The sequence below is a fragment of the Leguminivora glycinivorella genome, chromosome 10 (genome assembly GCF_023078275.1).
Source record: "Leguminivora glycinivorella isolate SPB_JAAS2020 chromosome 10, LegGlyc_1.1, whole genome shotgun sequence".
Classification (NCBI taxonomy): Eukaryota; Metazoa; Arthropoda; class Insecta; order Lepidoptera; family Tortricidae; genus Leguminivora; species Leguminivora glycinivorella.
The window spans coordinates 15,974,346-15,989,794 of record NC_062980.1 but is presented as its reverse complement, the minus strand read 5'-3'; the positions used below and the strand labels follow the sequence as shown (position 1 = coordinate 15,989,794).

At 36.2% G+C, this 15,449-nt stretch overlaps 1 protein-coding gene across 1 annotated transcript in view; it reads left to right on the top strand.

Moving 5' to 3' along the window:
- LOC125230191 overlaps positions 1 to 15,449 on the top strand; it is a 52,466-nt gene that overhangs the window by 18,714 nt on the left and 18,303 nt on the right. Inside the window, exons 6-9 of the mRNA XM_048135261.1 lie at positions 435 to 575; positions 1,963 to 2,149; positions 3,784 to 3,936; positions 7,596 to 7,719. Coding sequence (XP_047991218.1) covers positions 435 to 575; positions 1,963 to 2,149; positions 3,784 to 3,936; positions 7,596 to 7,719 — 605 coding nt within the window. The remainder of the gene's footprint in view (positions 1 to 434; positions 576 to 1,962; positions 2,150 to 3,783; positions 3,937 to 7,595; positions 7,720 to 15,449) is intronic.

The following is a 15,449-nucleotide window of genomic DNA, read 5'->3' as shown; positions in this document are numbered from 1 at the left end:
TTGATACTGACCTGACACTGACAATTTTTCTACTTCAAATAGATACTAGTCTGGAGTTCACTAATTAGCTAGGTGATTCAAAATGATTCTTGGCCTCCACTAGACAGTGCCTATCTATATGTCTTGATCCTGCAACTTCTACACACCGTAATTCTGCAACATATTGACGTGAAGCTAAAGCAGGCCACAGTTTTCCCAGCGAAACCTGGGCCGACCTGGACCCGACTGCCACCAGTCGGTCGTCTGAAGAACTCTTGACAGTTTGAAGTTACCCGACTCAATTCTGCAATAATAGTATGTATGTATGTATGTATAAACTCTTTATTGTACAAAACACAAAACACAAATATGACACAGGATAGACAGAGTACAAAGGCGAACTTATCCCTACTCTTGAAATAATAGCCTTGAATAGTTTTACTCTCTTGTGACAGAAACCACTGGTTCCGTTTTGAGCCAGCACCAGCTCGGGTTGGCATCCGACAGGCGCCTCGCGCAGCTGTTCTACGCCTGTCGTGCAAAGAAGTGCGTGCGCATATGTGCGCGCTAGACCTACATTACAACGAAATTTCTAGGTAATCTTCTAAATTTTGCCTTTCGCAAGAACGTACGAAAGTTGGGGTGGGTGGAACCAACTTCATTAGTGCTATTGTAGGTAAAATTTCTGGCAAGCATTACTGCTACTCTTGTTTTGCTAACTTGCTCCCTGCTACAGCACCAGTAAATCCACCCCAGGTTCTTGAAACTTGCATAAAGTGAGACTGCTGAGATAAAAGTGAGAAATGAGAATGCTGTGCGTGTATGATTTTCGTCAAAAAATAGGACAGAATTAAAAAAGAAAGAGACGTTATGGGTATGGGTTAAGCCTTTATTCAAATAAAAAATACTACTTTTGAAATAAAGCACAATTAGGTTTCAATAGCGGTCCGAGACAACCGCAAATATAATATAGCACCGAAGAGTAATCCAATATGCACTAAAAGATATTGAAATCGAATCCTACGAATGGAGTGAATAGAGCACTCCGCATTTATTAACAGCTACGGCAACGTCGTGAAAAGCCAAGTCTGCCTTTGGGTCGTGACACGTACCCACAGTTCGACACCAATGCTCTTAGCAGCAGGGCCAACACATGATAATAACCGCGACAGTATCTCGCCATTCTTTTCTAACCGTCTTGATTAGAACGGGATAGGTAACCTACCTTGCGGGCGAGATATCGTCCCGCCTATCAGTGCCTCCCCTGCTGTAGTGTATATGAGACGACCTGAAGTGCAACTTTAGAAGATGACAGGATTTGTCGCTATTGCATTGCACGTCGAATGCAAATGCAAGTCGCAAAATAAACCTTAGTTATATAGATTTACGCAAGGGATAAAATGTATGATTGATTCAAGCTTGGAGCCGATAGATTTTTTTTTTCAAAATGTAGTCAAACTCTGGTGCTTGTATATTTAAAACTAATAGGTAACTCGGTATAAAAATTTTTTATGGCAAGTGACCAAGCTAGGAACTCATTTATTTCATTATACTATAGATATTAACGATTATAAATGCTAGACGCTGTTTTACAAGTCGTCTTCATGCGATTTTTTTTCGGGTGACATATTTCTCCAAATAAATGACATTTGTTGACATTATTTATTGTTGCTTAATATTATCAGCATCTAAATATAGCATCAATAGCATGTGCTTATGCCGACATGGTTATGATTCAGATTGATTATTTTCTTTGTAATTTATGATCGCCACCATAATTCAACGTTCTGCAGATTAATAAAATTCAAAGCAAATTCAATTGGACATAAATTGCATTTTTTAATTTCGTTTCTTTTTCTAACAAAACAAATTCACCTCTCACTCTTGACATATGGACCACCAAAATTAAAGGTTCATATTTAAGTAACAAATTTATATTGGATTTCTTATTCGTATATTATAAATAATCAACAAAAAATTTAGGGTTCGCAAGCGTTTCCGAATGCGTAACGTCGGCACTGCTCCTCTACTCGTCCACTGTGTAACAGAGGCCCCATGGCAGATCGTTATGAACAAGCAGCGGAACGACTGTGAGTGTGGCTGCGAACATGAACTGGGCGAACGGCACAACGAGGTGGAAGTGATGGTGGAACCTTGGAGCTCGCATTCGGTGAGTGCGATCGTCATACCACTTACGTGGGTTTCATCAATGGCCTCTAACATCAATAACATGATGGGTTAAGCAGTAGGTGGAGCGAAAAAACACTTTTCTGGAAATAGCAATCCTAATAGTTATCAATCAATGACACTTAGTGTATGAAACCTTTGTGCAAAATTTCAGCCGTTTAAATCAACATCTTCAGCCTCCGTTAGGTTTGAAATTTTGAAAATCTCATACAAACCTGAAAATCATCTTTGAGAAAAAAAAGGTTTTTCGGCAGTATTATGTTTTGTATAGATTATTGATACATATTATACTAGCTTTTACCCGCGGCTTCGCTCGCTTTAGAAAGAGACAAAAAGTAGCCTATGTCACTCTCCATTCCCTTCCCAATCCACCTTTCAACTATCTCCACTTAAAAAATCACGACAATTGGTCGCTCCGTTTTGCCGTGAAGGACGGACAAACAAACAGACACACACACTTTCCCATTTATAATATTAGTATGGATTAACATTATAAGAAACTACCAAAAGTTGAGAAAATAGCGTTAAAATCGGCAATTTTCAGTATTTTATTGGCTACTTATTTTGGCCAATGTACGGAAGATAGGCAAACTCTGGTAATTTTTGACGCTACGTATATTTTCGCAACTTTTGGTAGTTTCTTATAACGATATGTACCAATAACATAATTATACTAAACATAATACTACCGAATTTATTTTCTGAAAGTTGAATTTTTAGGTTTGTAAGAGATTTTCTAAATTTCAAACCTTTGGGTGGCTGAGGCTGAAGATGTTGTTTTAAAAAGCTGAAAATTTGTACACACATTATTAAAAAAAAATAGTTTATCTGCAGAACATTGATTGATAAAATTCCAGAAAAGTGTTTTTTCGCTCCTCCCTATTTAAGGAGCATCTATTAGAATTGCGGCACTTCCGCAAATGGCTAGTGAGCCTATGCGAGAGCCGCAGTCGTTATCGCAAACCAAGCTGGTAGGAGAATATGGCCGTGTCCAGTGACAAAGGTTGGTTAGCGCGCTGGGCTGGTGTCTTAATTCTCGGTTTAGAATAGAAGAAACTGATGATAAAAAGTACCCCCCACTCCACTCTGTGTAAAAATTGCTACTTTTACAATACTTACTGCTGTGACCCAAAGTGGAACTTGGCCTTCAACATTAAAAACTGCTCAGGTCTCACCAAGACATATCGACGCGGAATCGTTTTTAGGGACTTAAAATCGTCCTGCGTCGATAGGTTTGGTGAAACCTTTATATTTTTCTGTCCAGTCAACGACGCCTAGTTCACTGAAGGTACTTTTTACACTTCGTATGGTTGCCGGTACCAACTTGTCTTGGCATCCAGGCGCTGTTTTAACATTTTGAATTGTTTTTCTGTATTTTAAATTTTTTGCTGATATATTTTTTATATAAGGTTACCGTGAATTCCTTAAAATTTTTGTATTACTTACTTTTCATAGATTTTTTGTTAGGACAAAAAATATTGTTAGAGAAAAAGGAAATAAAATAACTATTCTTGTCTAACAACTACTCCTAGTCAATTCTCTTACAGTGTATCTGTAAGAGGCGTTTTTTTAGACGATATTATTATTATTATTATTTGATTCCCTTGATTGCTTTAGATGTGCGTAGAAGTGGCGGTGGATACTGCAGAAATGTGGCCCATTGTCGAAGAGGTGAATGACGTCGACAAGAAGTGCGTGCTCTCGAGTTATCCTTCCAAACGGGAAGTCATCGGACACATGGTGTTTTCATGCGAAGAAGGACTTTTGGAGGTCAGTTAATGTCACCAAGTAATTATAAGTTTTACCAGCTGGCTCTCTAAAAATATACAAAATTCTTACTACTAATTATGACATTGAGCGGGTATCGGAATAAAGTTTGGTTAGTCTGTGGTCAAGAGTAAGTCCATTCATAATAAAATAAGAAGCCTTCGAAGAGAAGTAACTAGACGAGTTACCCAGACGACCTGCGCTCATAAAAAGAGTGACCTGTGCTGGAATAAAGGTTATCGGGTAATAATTGGATTGGTGGATCAATTGACGAAATACTAACAAATGAAGGTAAACCAAACCTTGATACTAAAAAAAATTAACATTCAGTCGAATTGAGAACCTTCTCCTTTTTTTGAAGTCGGTTAAAAAGGGGGCAAATTTGAAAAATGTAGGACTCACCCGCCAATTGTCTTTATAAAACTCGTGCTTTTCTAAACATTGACGTAGGCGGAATAGAGATGGGCGGCGGGAAAATACCCGGGGTAGATATCGGGTATTTACCGGGTATTTACCCAATCTACCTGATATTTACCTTTTCTACCCTAATGGGTGGGTATAAATAAATATTGTAATAAAATGGGACATAAATTGAATTTAATCGTGAAAAAATGTTTTCTTGGTATTGTATAATTTATTATATTTTATTAATATAGTTCTATAAACATATATCGAAGTATTTGTATTGAATAAGGAATTTGTTAAATATCATCAATTGACATGCTTGTGTGTTTGTTACCTCCTCCTCCTAAACGGCTGAACCGATGGGGATGAAATTTTGTGTGCTTATTATAGTTCCTCTCAAGTAACAATTACTGGTCCTATAGTGGTCGAGAACACCAAATTAAATCACACTAAATGGTCCTATAAATAGTCTATATTGGTACTGTAGAGCCGATTTGGCGCAATTATGCAGCCATTTAGTGATATAATAGGCCTATATAATAGCAGTATCATCCGTGACGTTTAAGGTCTATAATGGTGATGTAATGATGACTATTATTGTGCTAATTTGTTGACATAGAGGACACAGTAACGCTATTATAGTATCAATTTATGCTATAGTAGCATTTGAGATTCCGTTATACAGGTTATTTTGTTCTATAATAGCAGTTGCCGTCCCTTTTAATGCGAAATTTCTAAAATAATTTAATGTGTGTAAAAACTGTTCTAAACGAGGAACTTAATGAAAAGTGGCGTGTGAACTTGTGAAGTTTAGTGTCAATTAACATAATTTGGATTTCGTATACTTCCATCATTACTGCAAAAAGGTATGCGATGGAAATTTTACCGTTAAAAGAATATTAGTTTAATGGAGTATTTTAAATGCGCCCTCGATTTATACATGTTTTGAATAAAATAAATAAATATAATTTAATACAATAAAATTATTGGCACCATAGTTTCTACTATGGATCCAAGAAGTAAAACATACGCTTTTATAATTCGACTATATCACTTATCATACGCATTCATTGCCATAAGCCCGCCATCGTGGATTCAATTAGGGTTGCATGAGAATTTAACTATGATCCAGTTTAACTTATAAGTTCTTTATATAGCAAAAAATACTTGTTTTCAATGTTTTACTATAGAAAGATCTTGTAAACAGTATTAATAAATGTTGTTTTCTTTTTAGTATGACAAATCTAAACTACAATTGGTCGCTATGTGTATTTTTAAAATTAATTTCTTTAAAAACACTGTACGGAACCAGATACCGCATCTTTGGCCTGATTTCATAATTACGATGTATAAACACCATAAAGCAGCCTTTTAACGTCAAAATTATCATTTAAAAGTAATCGTTTTCTACTCTTATATATCTGATTTGGTTTATAAAACATATAGTAAACTCAGCTATAATTAATGCTATTGTGTTTTAAAAGAGATACCGAAACCATTATTCAACAGTTCTGTGATATAAAAGAGTCATTGTGGCGTATACGGCGATGAGATATAAAAGGCATTAGAAAACGACTATTAACGCTTTTCAAAGCTATATAAACGTATCCTGAAAACTTCATTATACAGCAAAATAGCTCTATAATGATATTCATATCACTACTACAGTGTTAAATACTATAGCAGTGTTTTCCAAAGCCACTATATCCCAAAATAGTGGTATAGTTAGGTTTTAAATCTGTTAAAACACAACTACTAAAAATACTATAAGCGGCTTGTTGGGAACCTTAATAGCGCAAATTGATAGCATAACAGTGATTCCTAACACTATTATACAATAATATTGTTCTTTAGTAGGTTATTTGATCCTGTTATAGACCAGGCCTATAGCGGCTCTATAAAATGGTGATATAAACGTTTACATCACTTCCTAATAACACCTTTTAGCTGTATAACACAACAACTATAGCGGCTTATCGGGAACCTTAATAGCGCAAATTGATTGCATAACAGTGATTTCTAACACCATTATACAATAATATTGTTCTATAATAGTCATATTTGATCCTGTTATAGACCAGGCCTATAGCGGCTCTATAAAATGGTGATATAAACGTTTACATCACTTCCTAATAACACCTTTTAGCTGTATAACGCAACAACTATAGCGGCTTGTCGGGAACCTTAATAGCGCAAATTGATTGCATAGCAGTGATTGGACACTATTATACAATAATATAGACCTATAGTAGTCATATTTGATCCTGTTATAGACCAGGCCTATAGCGGCTCTATAAAATGGTGATATAAACGTTTATATCACTTCCTAATAACACCTTTTAGCGGTATAAGCGTGTACTGGAGGCTTTTATACGACTGGCGGTCACGCCGAAAACCTTTATACGACATCTATAGTAGCTTTTAGCGTCGAAAACCAAAATAATAGCACTAAAATGTTAGTTGGGATATATAGCTGTTTGTTTGGTAAAGCCTACAGTAATCTAGCCGAAGTCCAGTATCTAGCCGAAGTCACATAGAAGGCATTATTACAGTCCGAATTCAAAGCAAGTGTTATTAATTAAAATCACACGTGGACGTGGCGCTTGTTTAGCTAAGTACAAACTAAAGTATAAGTATCCCATAAATAAAAATAAAAAAAAGTAACTGACCGGTCAAGTGACTAATTGCACCCTTTCAATACGGATGCACCTACCTGGCGTTTTGCAAAGCTGTGACCTCATTGGCTAATGAATTTGCATTTGTCTGTCCACCGTGTTTAAGTTAAGTAAGTTATTTGAATACTTAGTGGGCCTAAAACATCTGGGGAATACAACTTTTTAATTGAATGTGGTAAATTACACATGATATATTGGAATATTTAGAATTTCTGTTAACATTTTAATATTAGTTAGTCAAATATATATATTCATTTTAGTAGAAAAACATATTTCAGTCATGTAATTAAGAATAATCTTTAATTTCATAGATTATTTTTTATACCCGCTCATTTGGGTAGATACGGGTAAATACCGGGTAGATTGGGTAGATATGGGTATTTTCCCGGTATTTACCCGTCAGCGCCCATCTCTAAGGCGGAATCATCGACAAGCCATGACACTTAAAAATTGATTGAAAATTTAGTGGCGAAAGTTCCGTTACCATAGAAAATTTTTTTAGGATTTGGTTTACCGTCTATAGTAGTCATTCCACAATTTTATTATAAACTGAATAGTAAGTAATTTAATTAATGATTTCAGATGTTACCACTGGTATTAGATGTGGATTTCCCCCGCCTGTCTCTCGAGCCAAGTGCCATTGATTTTGGATTCGTTACTCACGGAGACACACGGAAGACATACTTTTCAGTTTGGCATTCAAGTGGTAAGTCATCTCTTGCCCTATTTAATCAAACGGCAATCTATGGGTTGGTTGTTCATTTTTATCTGTCGTTTGTTATCTCATCATTCACCTGTTTTTTTTTTCTTTCATACCGTACCTATTCTGTAGATTACTTGTGATGTTTTTAATTAAATCCTTTTCATGTAGCACGCTAAATTATGATGACGAAAGTCGAAAAAATAAGTGTCGTGTAATATATGGGAATCCATACATATATTATTTTGACGACCGGTCTGGCTCAGTCGGTAGTGACCCTGCCTGCTGAGCCGCGGTCCTGGGTTCGAATCCCGGTAAGGGCATTTAATTTGTGTGATGAGCACAAATAAATATTTGTTCCTGAGTTATGGATGTTTTCTATATATATATACGTATGCATTTATCTAATATATAAGTATATCATCGCTAAGCACCCATAGTACAAGCTTTGCTTAGTTTGGGGCTAAGTTGATCCGTGTAAAGTGTCCCCAATATTTATTTATTTATTTTGTATATACCTGTTGTCAGAATACCCGAAAATTTATTGGTTACAAATCGCATTGGATTCGGATCAACCAGAGCCAATATTTTTAAGTGCCACCATAAAATATTTAAAACGAGTGCCAGCGTTGACTTAAAAAAATTTGATTGTTTTAGGGAATTTTAGGTCAATTGTACTCAGAATCACGAGTACTTTCAATCTCACTGGGAGACAAAAAGTGTCCCAGAATATCCATACATTTTTGTTACTTTCCTCTTTTGTTACCCCATACAACATGTACGGAAAGTGGTAACAAAATAAGAAAAAATCGTGTGGGACAATTTTTTTAACTACTAGGATTGAAAAAGCTAGTAATTCTGAGTAGAAATAGCATATTTTTTTTCAAAAATATCACACTTCATAAAAGTGGCAAAAAAAAAGAAATGCTCATAAATGGAGATAAATATTTGAAACCCCAATGCATATTGCATGTGAGATATAAAATAAAATTTTACAAATTTGCTGGGAATCGATTTAGCGTAACGGAAAAAGCCCATCAGAGAGCAGATTATATGTACGATTAACGATAACTGCTTCGTTCTACTTCGCTTCAAATATTCCAATTGAGAAATTCGCTGAATATTTTGTTTTTCGCATTGAAAATACGTATAAAAGATTCTGATTAATATTGATATAAGGTATTGACGTATACTGGAACACTTTCATGTGCGAATAAATAACCTGGGTCTACATACACTAGGCTTGTGTCGTTCACGAACTATGAACTGTTAGGAATAAAATCCCATCAATGACCGAAATGAACTGAATCTTTCCGTGCTCTGAGAATCGGTCTTTGCTCATTTAGTTCAGTACAGGATCGGCGAACACGAGCGGTTTGGATCGAGAACAAATGTGTGACTGCGCCGACCGAGAGTGAGAGCAGAGCAACAAAAAAAGTCAAGTTTTCATATTAAACTTCGGTTACTTACAACCTTTCGGCCCGGAATGTTACTATCTGTAGACTATTCGTATCATTTTGACACTACTCGGTCCCATTCGTTCTGATCTTTCCTACCGCAACGGTCGCTGGTCTGGCTGAACTAAATGAGCAAAAGACCTAAAAGAGCGAACTAGTTCGTGGGAGCGACTGAACGAGATCGGAGCTCTCCGATCAACGAACGAAACGGCACAAGCCTAACATACACAGCGAAATCATATTGAATGTTTTCACATGAAACGGGAACGTTCTCTCTATTTATCTTCTACTAGGAACCAAATCGGTGATGAGTATGAAATATCAATGATCAATGTCATAACATAATGGAGTAGTTCGCACACAGATAGAAAATATCTCTTCAACCAAAGAAACCTATTTGAACCAAGAGATATCCAGTTTCCCATATCAGGAAGATTTTAATTACTTGATATAAAACATAAAATGTCTCGATGTTTATTACTTGCACTAACCATTTTATATCTTAACATGATTAGCAAAACAATCTTTTTTTAAAAACTTAATCATTTATTCCAAGAGCGTAAACGTTTTGTTCAGTGATAATTATTACTCAGAAGCAAATCAGCAAGTTCTTAAAAACAAGTATAATATTTCTTGGTTCTAAGTAATAAAATTGTTGTATTAAGAGTTATGACGGTTTTCGGTTAGTTACTTACACCAAATATATACATTTTTCATTTTAAAAGTTCTGACGGTATTAGATGAAGATTTACATGTTTGAAGTTAGATTTAATGTTTCTTGGGGTGAAACAGTAAGTATCTTAAACCAAATATACTTACTTCTTGGATGTAATTTATCTTATTTCATTTAAAATATATAATTTCTTGAAATGAAATTTTATATTTCTTAGATTGAGTAAATAATGTTTGTAGCGGGGGTGCGCGCGGGGAGAGAAGGGAAAGCCGAAATGACGTGAGAGGTGTGTATTATGTTCAATAACCCGTACGTTACAAGCTTATAACTCAGAACGAAGACGAGTTCCCCAGTCAGTTAGAGAGAGAGAGAGAACTGGAGCGGAAGCACGTTTAGGATAGTCCTCAATAATAGCGCGTAGTTCCCAGAGGGAAGCAGGGGGCTATTATGTCGGAATTTGTATTCCTATGATTCGATACATATCAAGTTCCAACCGGCGAGCCTAACCAAATCGGGAAAAATCTTAACACCGCGATGTACGAATTCTATGGGCTGGGGTCAGCGCCATCTAGCGGGTTTTTTGGTAACTAAACCGGTGTCGCCGCTCGGCGCGCGAACTAAATCTTGAAGCAAAACTTTATTATTTTTCGATCTAAACGTGTTGATTTTCAAATGGAACTTGTAGGCATTAAATCAAGAATTTGTGATATGAAGCCAAGAATGTAATAAATCTTGACCTAAGTCCGTGTTGATTTTTTATTTAAAACCTGCTCGAATTATGAATGAAGTCTATAAGCATCAAACTAAGAATTATTATAATCAAGCCAAGATTGTTCTAAATCTTGAAGTAAAACCTTGATATTTTTTGATTTGAACTTGTTGATTCTCAAATGGAGCTTGTAGACATTAAATCAAGAATTTGTGACACAAAGCCAAGAACTTAATAAATCTTGACATAAATCTGTGTTTATTTTTGTTTTAAGTTATTCTGGAACTTTGAATGGAGTTGCAAAGCATCAAATCAAGAACTATTAAAATCAAGCCAAGATTGAACTAAATCTTGACGTAAAACCGTGTATTTTTTTTATTTAAACTTTTATGTCTTGACTGTAGAACGTAAAAGTTAAATTAAGAAATTATGATTTCCTATTAAAAACGCAGAATTCTTGTAGTCAAATTGTGGTGAATCTTCTTTTAACAGGTTTTTATTTTTGCTTTGATAAAGGTTACTTGAACCAAAGACGTTTTTTAAGAACTAGCATATTCATACTAAAACGGTGTAATATTTTGTTGCAAATAAATACTTCTTTGATTCAAATCTGTCCTATTTGTACCAAATGTATATAAAGTTACGACTGAACAATTTTGATTCTTCTTTGAAAAAGGAATATCCCTTTAGGTTAAGACCATGTTATTAGATGAAGAATTATATTATTCCTTTTAAATAACAGTGTTTGAGAGAGTTTTCCGTCTTAAATTAAAATATCTTTTCTATCTGTGCAGTATATTTAATTATGTTTTATAAATTTGATAACTTTGTCAATATCATTGTAAATACAATTTTTAAATTGTTACATCTGTTACATCGTCACATTTATCATTTTGAACTGAGACACGTATTTTCTACAATGTCTACCAATCATAAAGAGAACGATATTTATTTTATTCACAGACTTTTGTTTTAATTTGACGACCGGTCTGGCGCAGTCGGTAGTGACCCTGCCTGCTGCGCCGCGGCCCCGGGTTCGAATCCCGGTAAGGGAATTTATTTGTGTGATGAGCACAGATATTTGTTCCTGAGTTATGGATGTTTTCTATGTATATAAGTATTTACATATTATATACATCGTTGTCTGAGTACCCATAACACAAGCCTTCTTGAGCTTACCGTTGGCCTCAGTCAATCTGTCCTATAATATTTATTTATTTATTTTATTAATTCATTGAATCTTTAAAAGCAGAAAAACAACAAAACAAATACGTGTGCAGAAGTGCTAATAAAATATAAAATGGCACCGCCGCCGCCGCCAAGAATCTGTTCAACGATGCTTGCTCTAGAAAATACGACTATGCTCAATCGTGTGTGAACACTACACACAATTTATAAGTTTTTTCAATACATAACCGCGGTTAAATTCCATTTTGCTTCAAACTTTACTGATAACTAATCCGCCTATTTTTCAGTGGTATTCCAATTTTTTGCCGTCCCTGGGTGTACTGGACAAACCATACTATTGAAATGCCAAGATACATACATAATATATCATGTACGCGCATTACGTACGTATGTATATAAGCCCAATGTCATAACCAACTAAACGGTTTATTCTCAGTTATTTTAGAGCCTATTACTTATATAATGTACCTACTTGTTAATATTACATACATACATACATACAATCACGCCTGTATCCCATAAAGGGGTAGGCAGAACACATGAAACTGCTAAAGCTTCAGTGCCACTCTTGGCAAATAAGGGGTTGAAAACGAAACTGTGACATTGCAGTGACAGGTTGCCAGCCTCTCGCCCACGCCACAATTTAACCCATTTGTTAATATTATAATTAATAAATAAAGTTAACGACATTTCATACATCTGTGAGCCAAGGTAACGAGATTCAGAAGTTGACTTTAGTCACAAAGCCAAAGTCACCACGCAAATTATTCCTTTGTTAACGTTAAATGAAGTTTCTAATTTTACTCGAGCCACGTGAAAATTCACTGAACCTTAATATCCCCAAGGAATCCTGAATGAACCGCATTCAGAGTTACTTATGGTTCGTTTGAGCTATTAAGCAGGTAGGGTTCGTTTTGTTAGGTTTGATGCTATGCATTCTGCAGCTATTATTTAGAGGTTATAGTTAGTAAGTTAAGGGAGATAGTTAGTAAGTTAAGTTAAGTTAATCTTCCACATTTCATAAATTGGGCGGTAGGAGCGAAGCTATCGCCTCATCACAGGTTCTGTTTAGTTTAATTCTGATATTACAAGGCATACTGTATACTTAATTTATGACATAAATTTGGAATTATTTATTTAATATAAAAAATTATACCTAAGTAATGTTGATGGATGGTGTGTCGCGGAACCATATACTAGACAAATACCTATATCAACGAGGATACGTAATTTTGGCACTGCGGTGCCTTGTTCCCTATCATAGTTACCTAATTTACCTATATACCTATCCATACAGTAGCCTTGTATCAAAGTTCAGAGTTCAGATCTTTATTGGTATAAAAATAGATTTTTACAAGTCGTATTAAAAACAATAACATGCATTTAAGACTAAGCTTAAATTATGCGATAGATATTATTACAATTACATGATAATCATAATTTCAGTTAGGTAGGTATATGTTTTAAATAAACAATCGGTCAATATTATACATTCAATAAATTTATTTTTTTATGTCAAGAATTCATTAATATTATATCCAAATCATTTTACATCCTAAATTCCTTGTGTCCCGTGTCTTACGTGCAATTCTTTTGGAACCACCACGGACGGAATTTTATAACAAAAATGAGTTCATAAAATTTTATGGATGGTGTCACCCGGGAAGCAAAAATGCGGGAAGCTCTATTTAATCTTTTTTTTTTCAAACTAACAGTAATTTTTGACAGTGCAGTGCAGTGCATATTTCCTATATATCATACCTATACCTACAGTAACTGTACCTATATTTTAAAGGACTCGTATACTTACCACCCAAAACCTTTGACGTTCTTAATTTCTTGTGTCCCATGTCTCCCTTGCGATTATTGCGGGGCCACGGTGGTTATTTACGGGAGTCCTAAATTTTTAAACCCTTACCTTGACATGTTTTTCTCGACAAAATAGCCTACATTCTCATTTGTTGGACGAGAGTTCCATTTTAGGGTGACCCCAGTGTAAAGTGATACAAGGACTCAAAGGACTGTATCAATATTTCACTCGGCGGCAGAATATGTATGACATACGGGCATTTTCGCGAGAATAATCACCAAAAACATTATTTCTAAGGTAGGTAATATTTATATTTTTCCTACTCAGAAACGAGTCCTTTCGATCTAGGACAAAAAACAAGTGAAAAAAAATGGTCCCAAAATTGTATTATTTTGTACCAAAGAGGATCGAGTATTATAGAGAGTTACTGTCGAAGTAAAATGTGTAATCACAGTGCTTAGATGTCATCTCTTGACACAGGCTTAAAACTTTTGAACCTCAGTTTTGACAATTTGGCCCGTACTCTTAGCTTGATATGTGTTAAAATGTCAAAATATTAATTTTAGCGCCATCTAGCTGAGCGTACCCCAAAGGTGTAATGCCATCTAGGCCACCGTACCTTTTTCTGTATGGTACTGAGGTACAATACAATATCTTCTGAAGAGAATTGAAGATGAAAGCGCTAAGCTCGGACTTAAGATAAACCATTCCAAAACTAAAATAATGGTAGTTGACAGGGCAAATATACTTCCAGTTACCGACGCACTTCGCCAGTACGAAAAAGTTAGCGAGTTTATGTATCTTGGGTCGTTAATAACCTGCAACGGTGGCAGCACTGACGAAATACGCCGTAGAGCCGGTATGGCGAAGAGTGCTATGGCTAACCTCGATAAAATTTGGAAGAGCAGAGGAATCCGACGTCAAACTAAAGTGCGATTGGTTCGAGCACTTGTCTTCTCGATATTTATGTATGGTGCCGAGACTTGGACCCTAAAAAGCTGTGACGTGGCTAAGATTGACGCTTTTGAGATGTGGTGCTGGCGAAGACTGCTACGTATACCTTGGACAGCTAGAAGAACTAACATCTCTATTTTGGAAGAACTTAATATCACCACACGCCTCTCCAAAATATGACAGGAGCGAACCCTTAGATTTTTCGGTCACATCATGAGATCACCAATGCATAATATGGAGAAGTACTACTACTAGTGGACTATGATTTAGACGTACCAGCATCAGCTGCCTGTCTAAAACGAAATAATAATAATAATAATAATCAGGCCCCGCGACTATTTGGCCAATGTCACAGAGCGCATCGACTTCCTGAAGCAGAAAGTCTATGCATGGGCAAGCCGTATTCGCCGCTACAGAAAGCGTGTGGACCGATTCCAGCAGAATCGTCTTTTTCAAAGCGACCAAAGGAAAGTATACCGAAGGTGGGAGGAAACCGACCCTCGTGTGTCTGACGTGCGGCTGCCGGATGCTACTGCCATGTCTGATTTCTGGCGTAGCATCTGGTCGGTGCCCGTCGAACACACGGAGGGTGAGTGGATGACCGTTGTCGAACGCGAGTGCGCGAGCATCGAGCCTATGGGGGCTATCACCATCAGCCCCGACGACGTAAGTTGTGCTACCCGTACGGCCCAGAACTGGAAAAGTCCTGGACCGGACGGATTGCACAACTTCTGGCTAAAATGGTTTCGATGCTCGCACTCGCGTTTGGCAACGCAATTTCAACAAGCCCTCGATCTTGGTTCTCTCCCACCTTCCCTAACAACTGGTGTTACTTTCCTGCTCTATAAGTCCGGTAGTACCACGGAAGCAAAAAACTACAGACCCATCACGTGCTTACCTACACTTTACAAGCTCCTTACATCCATTTTGAGAGCAAAAATTAAC